At 41.9% G+C, this 22104-nt stretch overlaps 1 protein-coding gene across 1 annotated transcript in view; it reads right to left on the bottom strand.

The window, feature by feature from the left end:
• Positions 1–22104, bottom strand: part of HK2 (hexokinase 2) — an 89766-nt gene that overhangs the window by 19675 nt on the left and 47987 nt on the right. Inside the window, exons 3-10 of the mRNA XM_036751021.1 lie at positions 16979–17127; positions 10781–10900; positions 9774–9869; positions 8569–8668; positions 7166–7349; positions 3326–3481; positions 1765–1998; positions 206–510 (exon numbers count right to left, since the gene is read on the bottom strand). Of these exons, the coding sequence (XP_036606916.1) occupies positions 206–510; positions 1765–1998; positions 3326–3481; positions 7166–7349; positions 8569–8668; positions 9774–9869; positions 10781–10900; positions 16979–17127 (1344 nt within the window). The remainder of the gene's footprint in view (positions 1–205; positions 511–1764; positions 1999–3325; positions 3482–7165; positions 7350–8568; positions 8669–9773; positions 9870–10780; positions 10901–16978; positions 17128–22104) is intronic.

Genomic DNA, 22104 nt, shown 5'->3' on the forward strand with positions numbered 1-22104 from the left:
AAGAGGTTTGTACTATTGGTGAAAAGCACGGTGGGGGACTGGCCCTGACTGGTGCAGGAAGCACCTGATACATCCCTGACTTTGTTTAAGGCAGTTATTCTCAAATATTTTTGCCCAGGGTCTATTTCTGCAGCCAAATCCTGTCTACCCTTTAACCTATTATGCATTCCCACCTGACAAAAATGAATGAATACTTATCCCCTACCTGTACCATCAGGGGTTGCACACACATAAGTTGGCAGCATCTTGACAGAAGCAGCAGCATGTGTCTCTTTGCCCAAGCCACGCTCCATCTCCTTTTTCATCCTCTTCTTCACTTCCAACAGCTGTTCATGGCTCAGCTTTAGAGCTTCCAGGGTCTTCTGTCGAGCCCGGTGTTGGTCTGCTAGACGGTATGCTACAGCTGTCACCATGGCAGCCCCTTTGCCACTTCCATCTTCTGAGCGGAGGAATCGGACATCACAATCTGGCACCAGACGTCGGACAGTCTTGTGAAGACGTTTGGCAAAACTGCAATGGAAAAGAGGGAGCAGAGTGATTTGGGGGTTTTCTGTCTTTTGGCATGCCATCAGAAATGCACCTATGAAAGTTTATGACAAATCCTAACATGGGTACCAAAGACAGCAGAGACACCAGGTCTTTCCTCCCCAAGAGGTGCAAAAAAATTCACCCATACACAAGAGTCAGTACCTGGCAATTGACCAGTATACAAAAGCCCATCCATTCATATGTCTAGAAGATCCACCATGATATGCAAAAGGAAGGCAGATGTCACCTTCAAAAAATCTAGAGTTGGAAAGGAATCCTAGAGGTAATGTGGTCCAGACTCCTCATTTTGCAACTACAAAAAAACTAAGGCCCATGGAGGGAGAAAGGTAATAATATGCTTGTGGCCATGTAGGCAGCACTTGTGACAATAGCTAGATTTGAACGAGGCCCTTTAACTAAAGATGCAGTATTGACTATACCATGCTGCCTTCTACTAAACACAACCACTTTTCATTAGAAATCTTTGAGATCTTTTTGCCACCTTTGCAATGCACTCACCAGATTCTAAAGACACAAAGCAAAACCGAACCAGAGAAATTAAGAGCACACATATAATCAGGATTTCATCTTATAACAATCTGCCACTCATACTGTCAAGGAATTCATGCCTGGGAGGGGTCTTAGAGGTCAGCTAAGCCCTTACCTTCATTTTGCACAAGAAACTAAAGCTCTAAGAAGGAAGGAACTTGCCTGCTGGCAGATCAGGAACTCAAAAACCAGGGTTTCTGAATCTGAATCAAGTTTTGTTGTTATTGTTTTCCTACTACAGCAAATGCTTAGGAATTTTGTGATCCCTTAGTCTGCGGCTGGCAAACTACGGACCAAGGGCTGAATTCAGCCACTGCCTGTTTTTGTACAGCCCCAGCTAAGAATGTTTTTTGCATTTTTATGCTGGATTCATTTTATTTTTCATTTCACATTTCATTTTTATTCATTTATGCTGGATACATTTTTTTGTTGGATTATGGCCCAAGTCTTTGGGCCATAACTTCCTGACACATGCCTTAGTCTAACCCCTCATTTTACAGAAAAAAAAAAAAAAAAAACTGAGGCACACTGGGGGATGTGACTCACTACAGAGATAATCAGAGGCAGAGGCAGGACTAGAACCCAGGCTTTCCAACTCCTAGTCCTCTCTAGTGCTCTGTCCTCTCTAGCACCCAAACTCTATCCCAAGCCAAGAAGACCAACCTTTTGCTCCCCAGGCAGACTTACTGTGGATGCTTCTTGTAGACAGAGCCATCTACTCCAATGGTGGAACGTAGCCGGTCCTCGCCTTTATTCTCCTTGAGGCGTCGAAGGACAGCAGCCAGAGTGGCTGCACACAGGTTGGCTGAGCGGGTAGATACAATTTGGCAGACGCGATGTGTGGCCACACAGTCCTCCTGGGATGGCTGCAAGCCTAACCTGGTCAGAACCTCGAGGGCTTTCTTGATGCCATCTTTTTCCCTGCAAGGATGAACAGTCATTGAAGCAAAGGTGCTGCGATGTTGCAGGGTATGTGTGAAAGGGCTGAAGCAAATGGTAGCCAGTGAGAGGTAGGATTTAGGATCACAGAGGCACAGACTGAAAGCTGGAAGGGATCTTAAAGGTCATCTAGTCCAGCCCTTTCATTGGACAAATGAAGAAAGTAAGGGAATTGTCAAAGGTCCCACAGTTACTGGTGGTTCTCTCCATACCATGCAGTTCCTTTGTTGTAAAAAATTAAAAAAAAATTTTAAGGGCAGATGAGAGTGCCCTCTGTTAATAAAATTGTCCCCAATTAGCCAAGCAGACAGAAACAGTCTTGGAACCTCCTACTTCATATAGCCAGACTCATACTTGAATCCCCAGCTTGGGAGAAACTGTCAGACCTTGCACCCCAATGAAACAGCCTTAGAGAATGAGGGGCCAGAACCAAATACAATAATCTGGATGCAAAAGCCTATAACCACCTGTAGAAGACTGAGAGCAACAGACTTGGGCCAGTCCTACCCTTTACAGCATGGAAGCAAATTAAAAACCTGCTTTTTAGTTCAACTGAAAATGTTAAGAAATAAATATTTTTGAAGTCTACAATCCTTTTCAGACTTTTTCCCTCTGAGAAAGTGGGTTAAAATTAAACCTAAAACCTTCCTCCTAAATCAAAGATTAGTTAATTGAATTAAAGGTGATCACTAAACTTATTTCTTATCTGCCTTCCCCATCCTTTACTGGGCCAATTTCCTACCCAGCCAAGGGAAATGCCTACTTCTATTACTCAGAAGGGACAGCAGGGAAAGGGAAAGTCTTTGCTTTAAATCTTTTCAGAGAAGGTGAGAAAGGAGGAATGCTCAAGGGAGAAATGAAGTGGTAACTGAAATGTTGACCCCAAAGTGTAGTTTAACACATAGGATACTCTGGAATATAAACCCTAAACTGTATTTTAACACATTACAATATTTTCTTTGTTCAAGTTTCCCATAAATGTTACTTTAGACCATCTTGGCATAGAGAAAGCTGTTTGGTTTATGCCAATCTGGACATTTCTTTCTCCAGGATAGAAATGCTCAGATTTAGAATATTCAATGGAATACAATTGTTTCTGGAAGACTTGAACCTAAAACCCAGAGAATGGTATAATATTATTTTTCTTCAACAACAGCTACAAGACCTAAATGCAGTAAGGCTGTTGTATCAACTTGTTTGGACAGCACTCAGTTTGTTATGTGTTTTCACTCTACAGCTGCCTATTATAGGGTGAGAAGTTACCCTCAAAAACAGACGAGAGATGGGGTGCAGTGTGGGGGAAACTCACCCTTCAATATCAGAGACATCTTTGGTCTCAAAGCGGCCTGTGGTGAGGAGCTCAGGACTCAGTTTCCCACCAAACAGCATTTCCTCCTTGGCCATCTTCACCAGGATGAGTCTGACGAGTTCCCCCATGTACATGCCGCTGATCATCTTCTCAAATCTGCAAAACATCCAAAGGGGTAACTTTATTAAAATCACATTATTTGTAAAATTCAAATAGTGAGTCATTGTATGACTCTTCATGATAAAATTTATATATCAGTTCTGTTTTGTTTTTCGGTTTTTGGCAGGGCAATTGGGGTTAAGTGACTTGCCCAAGGTCACACAGTTAGTACATGTGTCAAGTGTCTGAGGCCGCATTTGAACTCAGGTCCTCCTGACTCACCAGGGCTGGTGCTCTACTCACTGTGGCACCTAGCTGCCCCACAATATCAGGTATAATATTATGATCTTTAAATATATAAATTTCACAACTGTAACCTATTTGAAAGACAGGATCATCTGGTCCTTCTATTTACCTACGAGGGAAGTGAATGCTGGAAAGGACCAACCCACGATTTGTCCAGTGCTCTTTCCATCACACCTTGCTCCCAAGTATTTATTCAGCACGTACTCAAACCAGAAGCTTCTTTAAGTATTAAATTACATAGTAATAACAAAAGCAGCAACACTCAAGAGAAACAGAGTGCTGGAAATCAGAATGGCCAAGCTTGGCCCCAAAGAAAAGATATCTCCCTCTGCTTCTCTGTGGAGGCGTGGAACACTAGGACTTTTTCAAAGTTATTTCTGCTGAACTTCTTATCTTCCTCTTTTTAATTCTTAACAAGAAGAGATGGCTTTCTAGGAAGGACTGGAGAAGGGATACTTTAAGAATGTAAAAAAAAAAGTTATATATAACATTTTTTAAAATTATAGTACTGATAACAAGTGCCATTAGTACTGAAAAGGGAAAGATCCATGTGGAAAGGAGGAAATAAGGGAGATTCCATGGAAAAGATGAAGTGATGGAGGACCTGGACACTGATCTCATTCAGAATGGAAAAGAAGGGTGAGATGAAATTAACATTTTAAATAAGAATTAACAAGGCTTGATGACTGATTTTAGCTATGGAAGGTGACGAAGAATGAAGAGTCAAAGATAACTCAAGCGTGAGTGACTGGGAAAAGGAGCAAGAAATAGGGAATTTGGGAGGGGGTGATAATTTGACAGGAAAAGCCAATTAATCCAGACATACTGGTTTTGACCTATCACTATAAGATCCAGTTGGACGTGTCCTACAGGACAGATTAAGGCACACTGAGATGTGGATCCAAAGGAGATGGCGGTGGGGGGCTGGAATGGAAATATGGGGAAGACAGTGAAGGAGTCCAGGTCAGAAAGCAATTGGATTTTTAGCCAATCCTTCCTTCTTGTCCATATAACAGGGCAGGTGAGATTTAGGAAGAGGGAGAGCCACAGGATTTAGATTTGAAGATTAACTAGTCTGGATTAACTAGTTTAACCCATTTTGCAGGTGATAAAATGGAAGCTTAGAGGTAATGACCTGCTCTATCTTCCTTCTGATAGTAAGAAGCAGAGCTGAGATTAAAACCCAGGGCCTTTGACTCCAAATCAAGCATGTTTCCCACTGATCCACACTGCCTCTTCTATGTGTCAGGCTACTCAAACTGCGCCATCCTTGACTGACTTATTTAATCCGGTAATGAGTCGCTGTCACCTGGGGCTTTTCACATCCCTCCTGCTTGAATAAACTAGCCTATAACCTTTCTGGCTGTGACAGAGAGCAGTCATGCAGCAGGGAAACTAGTAAGAGAATTTGATTTCTCAACACTAGGTGCCACTGTTTTCTATGCTTTAGAAACCATTCTATTCCAGGCAAGAATGACCTCTGAAGGTGGAAACAATGCAAAGATGTCTAGCACTCTACAATGGAGAGGACACTGAAGGAGAATCACAGAGTCTGCTGATGCTTGTTAAGCAAAGGAAGAAGCCAAGAGGCTAGGTCGCTCCCATAGGCACTGTTCTGTACCTTCTTCCTTCTGAGCACATCATGTTCCAGGTTCCACTAGACCAGTAGCTACTGGTCTTCACAAAAATCAAGACAGGCTGTTTTACAAAAAAAGGGGGTGTCATAGGGGAGAGAGCACTGGAATGGGGGGAGGAGGATCTTGGTTCAAAGTCTGCCTCTGACACTGCACTACCTGCGTGACCTCAAAGAGGCCACCTCTTACCTCTTCCTCTTTACAGATGAGGATTTTGGACCAATGGATTCCCAATGACCCTTCTTCCCCATCTCTGACCTTTCTACCCATCTCTACATTAAAGTATTCTATGATAGGTGTGCTGTGGCAGTCTCAGTAAATGTCTGACAGTGAGTATGCTGAGTGGTAGAAGGGAATATGTAATGAATCCTGTGGCAAAACAGAGAATCCACTATTATAATAAATATTATAACATGCCATTGGATCTGTTTGTTCAGTTTCAATATTTGTATAATGCGTTTCCTTAAAGCAAGACAACCCAATGTTGTTCTCTTCAGAAAGTGTCCCCGAGGCAGACAAAGATATAGGTTTGAATCAACACTGGTCACAAGCATATGAGCAGTATTAGAGATGGGCCAAATATGGGGCAAGACTGAATAAATTAAAATTTTCCTTCCTAAGATAGCAAAACAAGGTAATGCTATTCTAAAAAAAATTTTTTTTTTTACTCTTCTGGCACTGCCTCCATAGACTGTAGGATATATCTTAGAATATCTTCTATGCTGGAAAATCTTGAATGGGGATTTCCTTTTTGTAAACAGCCAAAAATCACCACTGGATCCAGATTAACAAGGAACCTCAGTCAATCTAGTCCAACCTCTTCATTTTACAGATAAGGCAACTGAAGGGAGAAGGCAAACAATTAGCCCAAGGTCACAGAGGTGGGAAGGCAGAACAGTAGGATTTGAACCTGGGACTCTTCTCATTCTCAATCTCATGCTATTTCTACTGTAGTACACTTAGATTTTTTAAAGAATTTCAGGTGAGTGGAAGAGCTCAGCAAAACTCACAACCTGATAACAAATGCAACTGCTGTGCACTACCACAGGTGGGAAAAGATGATCTTCGGTCAAAAACAAGTGAATAAATAGAAAGAAATGGTGCCAAGTTTTTTCCTGGATTTTGGTAAATGGATAATTCCAAAAGGAGCAAATTTCACAAATATTTGGAATGCACTTAGCTCCAAGAAGTTTTTTTTAAATGCCCCTTCTCCTTTCATTAAAGGGATAGAAGACCAGGAGTGGGGCATATAGCTTACATTATCAGAACTGCTTTTTCTCCTTTCTCTTTTTCTTTTAATTCTTGTTGCAATATTGGATGTGAAAGTACAGGGATTGAGGTGAGGGTGGGAGAGAAGATATTAAAAAATGAATATGATGTAAAAACAAAAAGCATCAATAAAAAAGGACAAAACTAAAACATTTGGGAAAATAGCTTTGTTGGAATACACATAAAGCACATTCTCAAGGGCTACTGTGAAGAGGACAACACTCCTCAGGATGTGGACAATTTAGCACATTTATCATAAAAGTGGCTTTACAATCCTATACCAAGCAAAGGGGTCTGGCACCCCCATGGCTGAAGGAAACTTGGCCAATCCAAGCAGCAGTGAAAAATACCAATGGACAGTACAAACTCTTTGTGGCCCATGTTTTCCTTTGTATATAGCATGAAGTTTTAGAGTATAGTCAATGTGCTGCCAAGGCCACCCCACATCCTCCAAACTACATCACTGTCAATAACCCAATTGTGAATCCTCCCCATCCCCCCCAAACTGAACACACAAAAGAGAGCTGCTCACAGTTGCTTGCCCGGATTGAGTGAGCCCATGTCAATCTCCCTGTCAAATTCTGTGCGGATATCATCGAGTACTCCATCATCTCCAAAGGCGCCCCATTCCATGTTGATGCACATCCTCCCTTCATCTCCTTCCACTGTGTCAATGTACCTCATCTCCTCCATGTAGCAGGCATTGGTGCCAGTCCCTGGGCAGAGAGAATCATAGAGGATTAGTGCTGGAGAGCCAAACCTTCTCCTTTAAAAGAAAGAAACTGAGGTCTAAAAAGAGAAAGAACTTGCCCAAAGTCATTGTTGGTAAATGCAAAACCAAAAAACTACACTTAGCACACTGGCTTTTCCATCCCCTCCAATTATGTTACCTGCCACTTGGCTAAGAGTGGCTCTTTATTATGTCTAATCTCGAAAACAAACCCTTTTGCTTGCTATTTAAAGCTTTTTACAACTATACATGTTATTAACCACAACGAAAGTCTTACACTTTCATGGTTTGAAACTGCACTGACTTTTGGAACATTCTATTTTAACTTTTGTTCTTGTAGCCCAAGCACATACATAGTATAGTGCCAATCATACAGAAAGTACTTAATATATGTTGGTTAACTGACTGATTATAGAAATTAAAAAAACAGAAAGACAATGAATGTCACAGGAGGATCTTTGCTGCTCCTCCAGCAGTTAGCACATTCTGAGATCGACTTCTATCAACTCTGTTTGCAGCTTGTATGTAGACCTAGTCATGTTGACTCCCCAATTAGAATGAGAGGTCATTAGGAGCAAGGACTGTTTTTTCCTCCTTTGTAAAGCACAGTGATTGGCACACAGTAAGCACTTAATAAACACTTTCTAACTGAGATGGGAATATATAGTAAATTTAGGGTCTAAAGGAAATGTGGTTTTGGATGTAATAAATTACTGGGTACCCGGACATGTTCACTTGTGAACACACAAGAGAGCTGCTCACAGTTGCTTGCCCAGATTGAGTGAGCCCATATCAATCTCCCTGTCAAATTCTGTGTGGATATCATCGAGTACTCCAGCATCTCCAAAGGCACCCCACTCCATGCTGATACACATCCTTGTCACTTGTTCTGCCACAAATAGCCCCTACTGGATTGTAAGAACACCTATCAATGTAACATTTAGTGTTCATACAGTATGTGAAATTTACATAGCTTTAAAAAAAAAAAAAAGAAGCAGCCTTCTCCTTCTATTGTCCTGCCCAAAGGCAAGGCTTGATGTACCAAAGAAACTGTGGAGAACTGTTCAAGACAGTGGGAGCAGTAGGATGTTTCTACTCCCTCACTCAACTGAATCCATCAAAGCATCAAAAAGAATAATGAATGAAAGTCTTGGGGCCAGATGACAAGAATCACTGCTCCTGCCTAGGCTCTGGTGGGAACTCACCCACAATGAGGCCGATCTCACAGTTCTGATCATCATAACCACAGGTCATCATGGTACCCACAGTGTCGTTTACCACAGCCACAATATCAATGTCAAAGTCCTGCAACAATAAAAAAGACAGATGTGCTGCTTTTCAAGCCACCACAGTGACACCAAGAACCTGGAGACATAGAGAGACAGCATCTGGGCAGAAGAACTGAAGTGGCAGGGAAGAATTCTTGTCCTTGGTGCCCACAAAAGTGATCTCTTAACTAGGAGTCGGAGGACCTAAATCTGAATCCTGGTTGTGCATCAATGACTGCCTGTGTGACCTTCATCTCCTCTAGGCTGCAGTCTCTTCTTCTATAAAATAAGGCAGTTGGACCCTTTGGTCCCTTCCAGGTCTAGATTATGAGCCTATCATTTTAAGATTATAAATTGGGAGGAATCTTTCATAATTTTATTTCTAATAGCCTTTTCCCTGATCTCCAATTCCCCTCGCTTTCTCTGCAATACACATACACATAGACACATACATCCACTCTTCCCTTCCTAGTTTTATGGATGAGGAAACTGGGATATTCCTCTCATCCATAGAGTCCACTCAATCCCTTCACTCTTCTTCCTAACTCCCTCTTGTCACCGGCTCTCAGCTGCTTCCCTGTCTTGTCACTGCTGAGAGAAAAATCCTCCAACCCTATCTTCCTGTTTCTCCCTTCAGAGCATCAAGAACTAGGAGGAACTTGAGAGATTATCTCGTTCAAGCCCTTCATTTTATAAATCTGAGACTCAGATAGGTTAAGTGATTTGCCTAAGGTCGCCTATGTGTAAAACAGCAGATTTAGGATTCAAATCTTTCCTCCACACTCAGATGCCTTCATAAAACCATTAACCTCACTAATCAAATCTTCAGGTTGAAGGGACCTGGTTTTTCTATGCCATATAAATACATTTATAAATAATCTCTTAAGCTCATCTAGAAATACAAAAGCAATTTACTATGTTTAAGCATGTCCCACAAAAATTCTCTTTGAGGGCTACAGAGGGCTCTCATACTCATACTGTGTGTTTGTGTATGTATGTGTATAAGATGTCAGAAGCAAGGAAAAAGCTGCATTTTCAAGTTCCTTCTCGAATCCTCTTCCCATTGTTTGTCTGCTGACCATAAAACTCCTGCAGAGAGCCCTCAGCACCATCTCACATTCTCCCGCCAACCTGAAACTCACCCCTCGCCTTTGGATGGCTTTCCGGATCAGGGACACCACATCTCTTCCTTCCACACCACTGGATTTGAACCCTTTAGTCCAGGAAACCAGGTAACTCTGGAGAAAGAGAAAAGGATGAGTGGACAACAGTACAAAAGTAAATACTCCAAGGTCAATGCCCTCAAAAAAAGCGGGAAACCTGAGGCAAGACACCTTATGTTTGAAGGAAGCACTTCCCAGTAACGAGAACATGAATGATGTCCTTGTAGGGCACATGTGCTGGGATCCGAGAGGCATTGGAATGGAAAAGAAAGTCGTAAGGTGAGAGAAGGAAAGAGTCCATTGAGGCTATCTTTACAACTGGTGGGCAGGTGGCTAAAACCTTATTTGATTACTTTAATACTTTGGTGGGTCTCATTGGTGTAGGCACTGCTCTTCCATTCCTGCAGAGAACATCCCAGCCACGCGTTCTGATCCCGTGTGATTTCTGTCCATGTCCTTCCAAGAATCCTCCAACCCTGGAGGCCTTCCTCTGGCTCTTTCAATACTGTGCAGACACAAGTGTAGTACTCAGGGCACCCCATCCCATCCCATGCTGGGGTGATAAGCCTGACTCCTTTTCCAGGTCAGACATGCCTTTCTGCTTTTTATGCCTTAGCGAGGTCTCATTGCTTATCAATAAGATCACAAAGGAAAGTAGGGGAAGTGGGAGGAAATTATGAACCCAGAAGGAAGGAATCCACACAGAAGAAATCTTGCTATGACTCCCGGTACCCTTACCTAGGGACCTGAATTCTCTCCCATTAGCAAGAATATAAATTCCTAGGCTTTCAGGCAAGCTTTTCAGGGAGAGGATGCTTGCCTTTTCCCAACCCCAACGATCCACCACAATTTCCTGCTTCCTTTCCTCTAGGGCTTCCTGATGGTCCTTTTCCTTCTTCCTTCCCACTCTTGATCCAACCCTCCACCCTGACATATGCCCTCATACCAAAAGATTGCAAGACAAGATGTTCCAGAGCTTGTCTTACCTCATCCAGCTTGGTCTGATGGCATGGGAATGAGAAGGTAAATCCCAAAGGGAGTTTCTTATTCTTGATCTGTAGCTTGTCCATGAAGTTGGCCAGGCATTCAGCAATATGGTCAAACAGCTGTAGACACATGGAGTTATCAGAGTGGAAAAAGGTTATTATAGGTTCTTATAAAAGGTTATTATAAAGTTCATAGGATTTCCAAGTGGAAGATATCAGTTGTTTCATCCTTTTCATTTGAAAGAGGAGACTGAAGCCCAGAGTACTGCAGGCCTTTTGGTGCTTTTTCCACTGCACCTTCATAATTGTCCAAAGAATCCTTGTGAATCAGAGAAAGTGGTAGCTTTGCCTCAATTTTTTCATTTTATATGAAAAAAAACCTCTGGTATAGAGTGTCTAGAGGTACTTAGAGTTCAGACATGTCAAGTTATTCATAAAGACACTGATAAATCTGGGCTGTCCCTTGGTGCCCTTGTCAAAAATAACCTGTGGCTAGATGGGAGATTGGTCTGATATATCGTGGCAGCCCTTTTCTTCTTCTGCTAAACTTCTTGTTACCCATCCAATCAATTATCTTAGTGCCAATAAGAAACATTTAAGGCAAAGCCTTCCCTTCACCCAACTGCCAGATGAGTCATTCTTTGCTGGCACTGCTTTGGCAACCCATCAGAAGACAGTATAAGAATGCATTTAATCTCATTAATTGCAGAAAAAAATGGTGTGATCACCAAAGAGCAATCTTTATTCTTTAACTTTAAAATGTCAAAATCGACACATAAGGAAAGGATTCCTTCTGAGCATGTCCTATAGGCATGGTGCCATACAACATTCATTCATTCATTCAAACATTTATCAAAGGATCATAGATCTAGGATCTGGAAAAGACCTCAGAGGCTAAGAAACAGATCTATTCCAGCTGCCTTGTTTTACAAATGAGAAAACTGAGGTCCAAGGATGACTTATCTGTGATCAGAAGCAGGATTAAGTATCCATTTTATGCTGGATCAAGAGATAAGTTTAGATAAGACAACCTCAGAGTTCAGTCTAGTAGAGGGAATAAGATAGAAACACATAACTACAAAATACAACATTCCAGGATAAGTACAGGGGAAAGAGGGATGCTGACATGGTAAGGAAGAAGTTCTGAGAGGCCTTGGGCACATGCTATGGAATTCTACCCAAATCACTTAATCACTCGGATAACCCTAATACACATTCTCTGTGTTAGTTACTTCACAGGGGAGCAGAGAGGCTTCTTTCCTGGAAGAGCTGTAAGTAGCAGCACAGAGGGCCAGCATGAAGACCTGACGTTCAAGTCTTTCCTCTCAGGGTTCCTACTTAGCTGTGTGATCGTGGGACACACTACTCAACCTCTCAGTGCCTCTGACTACTCTTCCAAGACTGTAAATTACAGGAGGGGTCCTTTACTGTAGGAGATTTATTCGGCTGCAGTTACCTACCACACAAACTCAAAAAGGTGACATTTATCCTTTAACCTCACATGCCAATTGCTAATGTGTAACCATAGAGCCTAAGGAGAAACTATGCTATCTCAGTTACCTAAAGTTCTTGAGGTTCCTGCTCAAAGATAAGAAAGAACACTCAATGGAGTTTTTCCTTGTTTACATGACATTAAGACTCTTTTCTTGGATCCAGGTAAAAGCTTAACTTATTCAAGGAGGAAGGGATAGGAAACTCTAAAAAGGATTCATGCTGTAGGTACAGGTAACCCCTGAGGTCCCTTTCCACATATGGTCTTGCAAGTGTCATATTCCCTATAGTATAAAGCATTTAGATAAGGTTAGCAACCAAATGAAAGATACAGCTGAACTGTAAAGTTCTCTCTCTCCCAACAGCAACCCTATAAAGCCCTTTCCCCACTCCTAGTTCCACCCACCCCACTTGTACAGTCACAGGGGTATAAATCCCTTAGGAAAGAGGCTTATGGATTCACCCTACCCAATGACATATGCACTTTAAAAGAAGAAGGGGGAGGTGGTGGAGGAGGGAGAAGAGTGAAAAAAATTAAGTGAGGTGGGAAGGAGGGCCTAAAGCTTGAGAGCTAGGGTCAGGAAAAGAGCCAAAGTTAACAGTTTTGTATACTTTCCTGAAATAAAGCTATATTTATATTAACAATTTATCCTATTTATATTTCTGTATATTATATATAGTTTATACTTGGAGAGCAGTCTTCTTGTACCTGACCCACAAAGACCACAGAGTGACCCAGTTGGCATTAACTTTTCTTCTGGGAGCACTGAGGTACAGTGGATAGGCTACTAGATTTGGAGCCAGGAAGTCCTGGGTCCCACTTGATAACTGTGTTCAAGGGCAAGTCATTTAACCTAGAGAGGTTAGCTTGTTTCCTCATCTGTAAAGTGAGATTTATGATATCTCTACTAACAAGATTGCCCTAAGGTTCAAATATGGTAACTCTGCATAAAGTTGTCTTGTAAACCTTAAGTGCTTTGTAAATCAATTGTTAGACTTTCTATATAATTCTGAGCATATAAAAAGGTTTAGTTCTACCCACATCAAGAAATGGACAGAGAGGTAAATATAGTCCTATTTTCCATCCCCACTGCCCTTACGCAAAGAAGGTAAAAGGTGAAATGTGCAAATTCTTTCTGCCATGAAGATGACAGATGCAGTCTAGCAAGTTTTTAATTTATAGTCTTAGAGAATTCTGTGGATTTATTTACCCATATGTCACATAGCTCTGGCTTTGAACCCAGATATTCTTGACTCCGAAGGAAGCCCTCTATATATTTTAACAAGATGCCTCTTAGAACAACAAGAGGGCAAAGCCCAGCTCTGCCATTCACTGTCTGAGTGACCCCCAGCAAGTCCAAGTTTCCTAAAACTATAAAACGAAGGGACTGACTTACAATCAGCACTTCGTAAACTGCAGGTCACAACCCCACAGACTTGCGGTCCCTTCCAGGTTTGAATCTATAATCCCATCATCTAACAAAAATAGTTGATTTTTTAAAAAGGAGAAGTGAAACAAATTGGGCAAGGCTACAGCCAGATAACTGGGGTTGAGGCGAATTTTAGGAAAGGGGGAAAGTAGAATGGTTTTTACTAGGCCAGCCTATTCAGCCTTGACTGCTCATCTAAAATCCCACCTTCTGCAAAGCCTTTAATTGTCCCCCTTATCCTAATACCTTCCCTTTGAGATGTCTCCAATTTTATCCTGAGTCTATCTTTTGTTATACGCGGTTTTTTTTTTTAATGTTGTCTCTTCCATTCGACTGAGCTCCTTGACTTTTGCCTTTCTTTATATCCCCAGCAATTAATTAGCACAGTGCCTGGCACATGGCAGGAGCTTAATAAACGCTTGTTGACTTGACTGTGCTTCCTCTATCTGACTGTTCTTCCTCAGTCCCCTTTGCTAGCTCATCATTCACATTATTAGACTGAGCTCCTTTGAGAGTTGGAACTGTCTTTTGCCTTTCTTTGTATCCCCAATACTTAGTGCAGTGCCTGATACATAGCAGGAGATTAATAAATACTTACTGACAGGCTGAGACTTTGGGAGGAAGAGAAGGGATGACGGAAAAGGGAAGAAACAGCAGGAAAGTTCTAGAATAGGGGCCGTATCTCCTCAGAAGTTGAGGGCTTTCACCAATCTAGATTTCTAATAAATGTCATAAAGAGGCCACCAATATTATATGGAATATTTGTCTCTGCTGAGGTTCTGGAAGGAGCCCTTTTAGGAAGTTCCAATCCCTTCCCCAACAAAAAGGATAAGACTGTGACAGAGAGAGATTTCAACAAAAGACTCAAAACCAGAGATCACTTTTAGGGGAAGGGGCAGAACAAGAGAAGCTACAGGTCATTCGAAAAGGGACTGGAAATGGCGGATCATAAAATTATACACTATTACAACACACACACACACACACACACACACACACACACACACACACACAAATACTATTAGAAGAGACTTAAGTGATAATTTAATCCAACTCCCTCCCTTTACAAAAGGGGAAAGTGAAGCCCAGAGATGGTACATGTATTTGCCCAAGGTCCCACAGGTAATAAGGAGCAGAGTGGGGATTCAAATCCAGGTACTCTGGCTACAAATCTAGGATTCTAACTAATATGTATTCCATAGAACTAGTGGAAGAACAAAGGCAGCTCATTTTTTTTTAATTGTAGACTTAGATAAGCAATCACACTAGCAGTATACTTACAAAGGCTGAACACACTCATACAGGTGACTGTTAGAACTAAATAAGACAGGTATTAAATTAATGAGATGCATATTTGTTTCACTGTATGGTAATTGGGTATAAATGGTGGGCAATTCACATAAATAACTGTAATTAGCATTAGTCTTTTTTCAAAGGCGCCTGGGAGACTGGTTCAGAAGGAACTTTTGCAAAGTGAAAATCAGTTTTTATTTCACTTCTTCTTGCTTTCTGAGTTCTCCAGTCTCTATATTCAGCATCAGGGATGAATCTTCCTTCCTATCAACACCATTTAATAATTAAGCATCATCTATCTTTCATATAGGCCTCATCCTGATCTTCCGGAAGTTGCTTATGGCTAGGCTTGGTTATCTGCCCTCTCTTGAACAGGGAATCTAGAATCCACTGCTAATTAGTTGCTGTCTGAAAAGATTACCTGGTCTTTTTTTTCTGAAATAAATTATTTTGAAGCTAAAATAAATTTTTTTTATTTATTCTTCCTTACACTTTTAAAAAAGAAAGGTCAAGGAACTTTCATTTTTGAAGAAAAATAAAGGTTCTTAAATCCAGCTTAACCCTCACCACAAAGCCCCACTGGTACTCATTCCTGCTAAACTGTCCATTTCATGAAGGCAGAAACCAATTTAAACTTTGTATCTTCAACAGCACTAGCTTAGGACTTCGCACACCCCATTCCCCCTGCAAATCTCCTTCTACCACCAGCTCAACTGCCAGAAATCTCTTTAATAAGAGCTAAAGCTTTTCATTCTGTGGAGAAAGATAAAAGCTTACGCCTATGCTTGTGCTTGGGTGGGAAGGGGAAATCTTGAAGGACTGAGCAGGGAAGGGTGGTGACAACCCGCTTTGGCAACTATGTGGTAGATGGATTAGAGAGGGGAGAAACCAAGGAAACCAGCTAAGACTACGAAGGAGCCTGAATCAGATTGACAGTGATGGTCAGGAGAACAGAAAAACTGGGATAGATCACCAGGACTTGGCAGCTGGTTGGATGTCAGGGCTAAGCAACAGGAAAGAACCGAATCTAGAAGATACATAATTAGACACCACCCTCCACCATTATAGGTGAAGAAACTCAATATGAGAGTGACTTGCCCAGAGTCACTAGGGTGGGAAAGAACAGATCCTTAACAACCAATTCAGTCTACTATATACTATACCACATTGTTTCCTATGAAATGCCAGTCAGGAAGAAATGTGACTTGAGAACTCAAGGGACCAAGGATGGAAATAGAGATTAATGCTTTTAAAAAAAGAAAGTATATAACAGAAGTTCATGGTTTCATATACTTTTTTTTGGATGGGGGTGGGGGGGAAGAAATACTGAAACATTTGTGTTTGAGGATTAAGTTCACAATAAAAGGCATGTTTAAAAAAAAAAAAACAGCCCCCCCCCAACACACAGACTGGTAAATTATGTGTTATAACTAATGCTGGCCGACATACCTTGAGAGAGTGGGCAGCAAACCAATTAGCTCACCTATGGCCCATCCAGTCCAAAGCTTAAAAACCAGAATTTTTGAATGTTAAAATCCTAATCCTTTAATGTTCTCCAACCCCTGTTACCTGAGGAGAAGAGGACCTCATAAAAAGGTTCATATAGAGACCTGTAGTGAAGAATTTAGAGGTTCTTCTCTGCCCTGAGCTCCAAACCCAATATAGATCCAACTAAGAGAAGAGCAGCTCTACCTGGCTGCCCCACTGGCATCTCTTAGGAGGTAGTCAGACTGCTGGTGTAGAAAGGGTACTGGACTTGGAGTCAGTTAGAGGCAGGTCAGTTCCTGGCTCTACCATTCCAAACAGGCTATTTCAGAAAGCAGGAGCTTCTGGCATCCAGGGTCAAGCAGCGTGCCCAGGAAAAGGGACAAATGAGGTCCAGCAGCAAGGTCCTGAAGTATACACTGTTTGGCTTTCCCCAAAGAGAAGAGCATCTGGTGACCTTAGAATGTGGAGTTTGGGAGCCTCCCCCCAAGAGACCTACCTGGGTCCCACTGCCACGCATGATGTCCTCTGGAATGGCATAGATCTGGTTCTCCATTTCTACTTTCTGGAGGCCATTGTCTGTTACTCTCACTCGCAGCACACGGAAGTTGGTTCCTCCAAGGTCCAGAGCAAGGAAGTCTCCATCTTCTGCAGAGAGGAAAAAAAAATGTACTTCCTGGCACCTTTCTCTGAAGGTCAAAGGGATTTGAGATTGTTTGATTTGATCGACTTCCTCCCTTAGAGAATTTCATCAGTAAGGAGAAGACTACTGAGCAGAGCCTCACCCAGTCAGAGGCAGCAGCAAGACTAGGAACATTGCCCAGGTGGTATGTTTAGTGCAATGCTCTATATACCTGATTAACACAAGACAATTGCTGTTTGACTTAGTACACAATCACACACTTTCATGGGTCTTCCGGTGGCAGAATCCTATATATCAGGCACCGTCTGTCCATGAGCACAGTACGGAACGGACACAGAAGAGTTGGGTTTAAACCTAGATCAACCACCTTACCACCTGCGTAAGCTTTAGGCAAATCCCTTCCAAATTCTGGGTTTTCTGGTTTCCTTCTGTAAAAGCCAAGATGGATAGCAGGAGGAGGCAGCAGAGCTGGGGCGGGGGTGGGGGGGGGGCGGTATATGAAGTGGGGTCAGAGTGGTGGCTGTCCAAGGACCTCTATGTCAGCGTTTCCCAAGCAGGCTATGTGACACATCACTACAAATGAGGAACCCTTAGGCTGCATGAATCCTTTGCCTCCTAAAGGCCTCTATCTTCCATAGCCCCAGGGTCTCAGAAGCTCAAAGGGCAGAGACTATGAATGAGGAAGGAGTGAACTGGAATGGGAAGAACATATAAGGGAGAAGGAATCTATTTTAGGCTTTTAAAATTAAGGACCCTTAGTCTTTAAACATTTTAGGGAGCAGCAAAATTCATCCAGGAAATAATATTTGTGAAATACAGCTTTAGCAAATGTAGATAAAACAGAAGGTACAATTTTATGAAGAGTGAGTCAACACAAGTCTGTGCCCTGGAAAATCTAGGAGGAAACATAATGGAATTATAGGCCATGTTCAGAGTTTATGTAAGTCAGTTTTGTTTATTTGTTGTTATCCTACTTTATATGACAGACCTTAAATTTTTGGAGACTGTGATTATGTTCTCATCTTCCAATTAGAGATGCCAGTATGGTAAGAACGAATAGAGTGCTACACTTGGAATCAGGAAGGCCTGGGTTCAAAGCGTGCTTTAGATACAGAATCATAAAAGCTAGTTTTATATAGTGCAAAGTACTTTACAAATATTGTCTCATTTTATCTTCATAACCCTGGGAGGTAGGTATTTTTATTATCCAATATTAAAGATGCAGAAACTGAAGCTAGGTTTGGTTTACTGACTTGCCCAGGCCCTCCTGACTGAATCCAGCAGCCAGCTATGTGGTCAAGTGCCTTAACTTCTCTGGATCTCAGCTACCTATAAAATTAAGCGGTTACACCAAATCGCCTCCTATGACCCTGTCATAATAATGATAGCTTACATGTATACAGCACTTGAGGGTATACAAAACACTTTTATCTGGTATTCACAACACCCAGGTTGCCATCCTCTGGACACAATCCAGTTTCACAACAGGTGAATACAGTATTCTAGAAAAGGAATACTGAATAGTACAGAATAACGATGGGACTGCCCTGATCCAGACACGTTTGTATTAATTAACACAACTCTTATATTAAATGGCATTCATTTTTTTTTAAGCAGCCCCATCCCAATTAGCTTATAGTCAACTAAAAGGCCTACGACCTTCTCAAAAGTCCTGCACGTTTAAACAGCTCTTCCACAGTCTCTAACTGTTCAACTGAGTAACTGTAGGCTGAATGCAGATTTCTTCTTTTAACTTGACTTAACGTGATGTCAGTCTGTGGAGATCCCTCCCAGCTATGAGTCACATGCTAATCTATAAGTCTGCTAAATATACTGTCAGGACCACAAAGTTCCAGGTGCTCTCCTTTAACCAATGCTTGTATAGCTGCAGGAAGCAATTCACAAACTACCCACCTCCCTAGTAACTCTACTCCTTTAACAACGCAGATTTCAGTTAGAGCCTTCCAGCATCTGGGAATTCCTCAGGCCTTCCCTTTTCTGCTCTGAATTGTTCCCTACCCAGATGACCTCTTCAGATAAATGTCCTCTGATCGATATTCAACTGGCTTTCCATCACTGCACTACCACCCAGCCCACATTGTGTCAAGGCATGCCAAATACTTTGTAACACCACAATGCACAATGGCTACAAAATTCCTCTGATCTCACCCCAATCGAAAAGGAAACATTTAACCTGGAAAGCAAATTCCCAAATAAATGTGTTTTGCCATGCTTTCCTTTGGCAATGCTAAAAGATAAGCAGTGCTCTTCTTTCTACTCCACTTCTCACTGCTAAGCAGGTAAAAGCAATCCTCCTTCAAATTTCTCCTAGCATTTTACAGAGACCTTCCCCTTTACACTTAACTGATCTTCCTGGATATCACAGTACTTAAGTAAATGCCTTTCTTTAAGTTCTGTAAGAACAGGTTCTATCATTCATATATGTATACATGTGTGTATACAGATATGTATATGTATAGATTTAACTGTGTACCCCCAATCATAAAATTAGTTCCTACCACCCCATTCTTCCCTCCTTTTCCCCTCAGTATATCTTTTCTTCTCTTCCCTTTCTTCTTTTAATATCAAACCAACCTAACAAAAATTATTCCCAGGCCTTCAATCTTATTTAACTCCCTCTGTGACCCTGCTGATGTTATGGTTTTCAGGGGGATGCTTTTATCATCACCTTCCTCTCAAATAGAAGGGTGAAGGTGGTACCTTGGAAGGTTGGAGAGATTAGGAAGTTTAGCATAGCCCCCCTTCAATTAGGAAGGAGTAGAATGACTTCATTGTAGTAAAGATTAGGTAAGATAGAAAGATAATTTTAGTGGACCCAGCCTTCTCCAGCTTTCACTGGCAGTATATGAAAGTTAGGAGCACAGAAGATGGGAAGAATCCAGAACTGAGGTTTGGCCAAAAGTGATTTAAAAGAGTGACAGAGGAGGTCTACCCAAGTTCTCTGATTCCAAATCCAGCATTGCTTCTACTACACACACATCCTGTCCAAGCGGGATCTGAGGAAGAGTCCCACGTACATCTATCACAAGACTAAGCTCTACCGAGACCTCTCCTGAGGCAAGTCAATCCACTTGGAAACAGCCAATTGGTTATTTAGGACATTTTTCCTTGCATCCAGACTAAATTTGTCTCCCTGCAAATTCCACTGACTGCCCTTCATTCTGGGCCAAGCAGAGCGAGGAGAAGCCCTTTTCCATATAACACATTCAAATCTCAGGAGGTGGTTGTGTCTCGTAGGCCTTCACTTCCTCAGGAGTAATATGGCCAGCTTCTTCAATTGATCCCATTTCCTCAACATCACCTTGCTCTTGGCATTCTTCAGCTTGTTAACATTCTTTCCAAACATGGGATCTTGAACCAAAAATAATACTCCAGGCAGCACAACCAGAGTTTTAGGAAGTGAGAGAAAGGGAAAGGTGATGAGCATTTGTACCTACAGCGCTGGGCACTGTACCTGGCACCTACAAACAGTATCTCATTTGATCCGCACAACAACCACGGGAGGGAGATGCTGTTATTGTCCTCATTCTACATTTGAAGCAGACAGATATTAAATGATGCGCCTGGGTCACACAGCTAGTAAGAGTCTGATGTGAATCCGGGTCTTCCTGACTCCAAGCCCAGTGCTCTGCGCACCATGGCACTAACCAGGTCAGGAACCACCGCTGGAACACAAATAACCAAGTTCTGGTAGAGAAATGAGTGGAGAGATGAGTAGAGTAGACATTAAGTGAAGTCTTGAGCTTTACAGTTTTATGGGCTACATCTGATCAGTATTTAAAGGTATCCCAAAGTGGGCCAGGCTGAAGCGACAAGCATCCCATCAATCTCCTCCTAAAAAGAGATCTGTGAATTGAACTGAATTCACTACACATCGCTAACTAATCTAATTGTGAAGACCACCTACAGCACTGCCACAAACACCACCCACACCCCTAACCTCCTCCTGTTTCATTTTCTCTTTGTATCCTCAATGCACAGCACAGCATTTTGCCAATAATAGGTACCTAGATGTTTGTAAATCGAACTGAATTACTAAAACGTATAGTGCTGTTTTTTAAATGTCATGAGCAATTACTAATTTTCTTCAAGAAAGAAAAGTATACAACATTGTTAAGAGAGAACCACTAAAATTCCAGGAGAGAGACCCAGGACCAGTCATTCATATATGAACAAATACCGACCACCCGTGAGCAGTAGACTTTCTGCTGCAATGAAAGATGTGGGAGATACAGAATTTAGATTAGACAGTCTTTCCCTCTCATGAAACTTAGCAATCTGGGTGGTTATTGTCCTTCCTTGGTGGAAGAAGACCAAATGACATCACTACATTAGTCAAGTTACTGTGGCTGATAAGACCAATATGAGCTCGGAATGCTCTACCACAGGTCAGGTACAAATAGGACATGGGAATATTTGGAATGGGTTCTCTAAATTTGTGCATCTTACATTTCTTTTGAGCTACTTCAATCCTGCTTTGCTCATAGAGCATAGCACCTTCTCTGATGAGGGCACATCATGCTGAGCGGTCCTGTGCCAGTGTCTCCCACATCACATAATCAATTCCAAAGTTCTTAAGAGAAACCTTGAGAGCGCCCTTGTATTGCTTCTTCTGACCACCCTGAGAGCACTTGCCCTGTGTGAGATCTCAACAAAAGGTGGAGAAAACACAAACACTGATAGTAGAGAATAAACTAAAGAGGCTAGAGTTCCAGGCTCCATTCCCATCAATAACCTTAAGAATACAGAACTTCCCAGATGTAGACAGAAACCCTAATCCTGCCAGACAGACGTTCTAATGAGCACACAAGGAAGAGAGCCTGCGAATGGCTTGACACAACCCAGGCCCATTACTGGAACAATTCAGAGGGTAATTACAGTAACCAAACCCTGAGCACCAGCTCACAAGCATTTCTACCTCTCAAAGAGGAAGAAGAGAACCACCAGTCTATGAAGTACGG

The sequence above is a fragment of the Trichosurus vulpecula genome, chromosome 3 (assembly GCF_011100635.1).
Source record: "Trichosurus vulpecula isolate mTriVul1 chromosome 3, mTriVul1.pri, whole genome shotgun sequence".
Lineage (NCBI taxonomy): Eukaryota > Metazoa > Chordata > Mammalia > Diprotodontia > Phalangeridae > Trichosurus > Trichosurus vulpecula.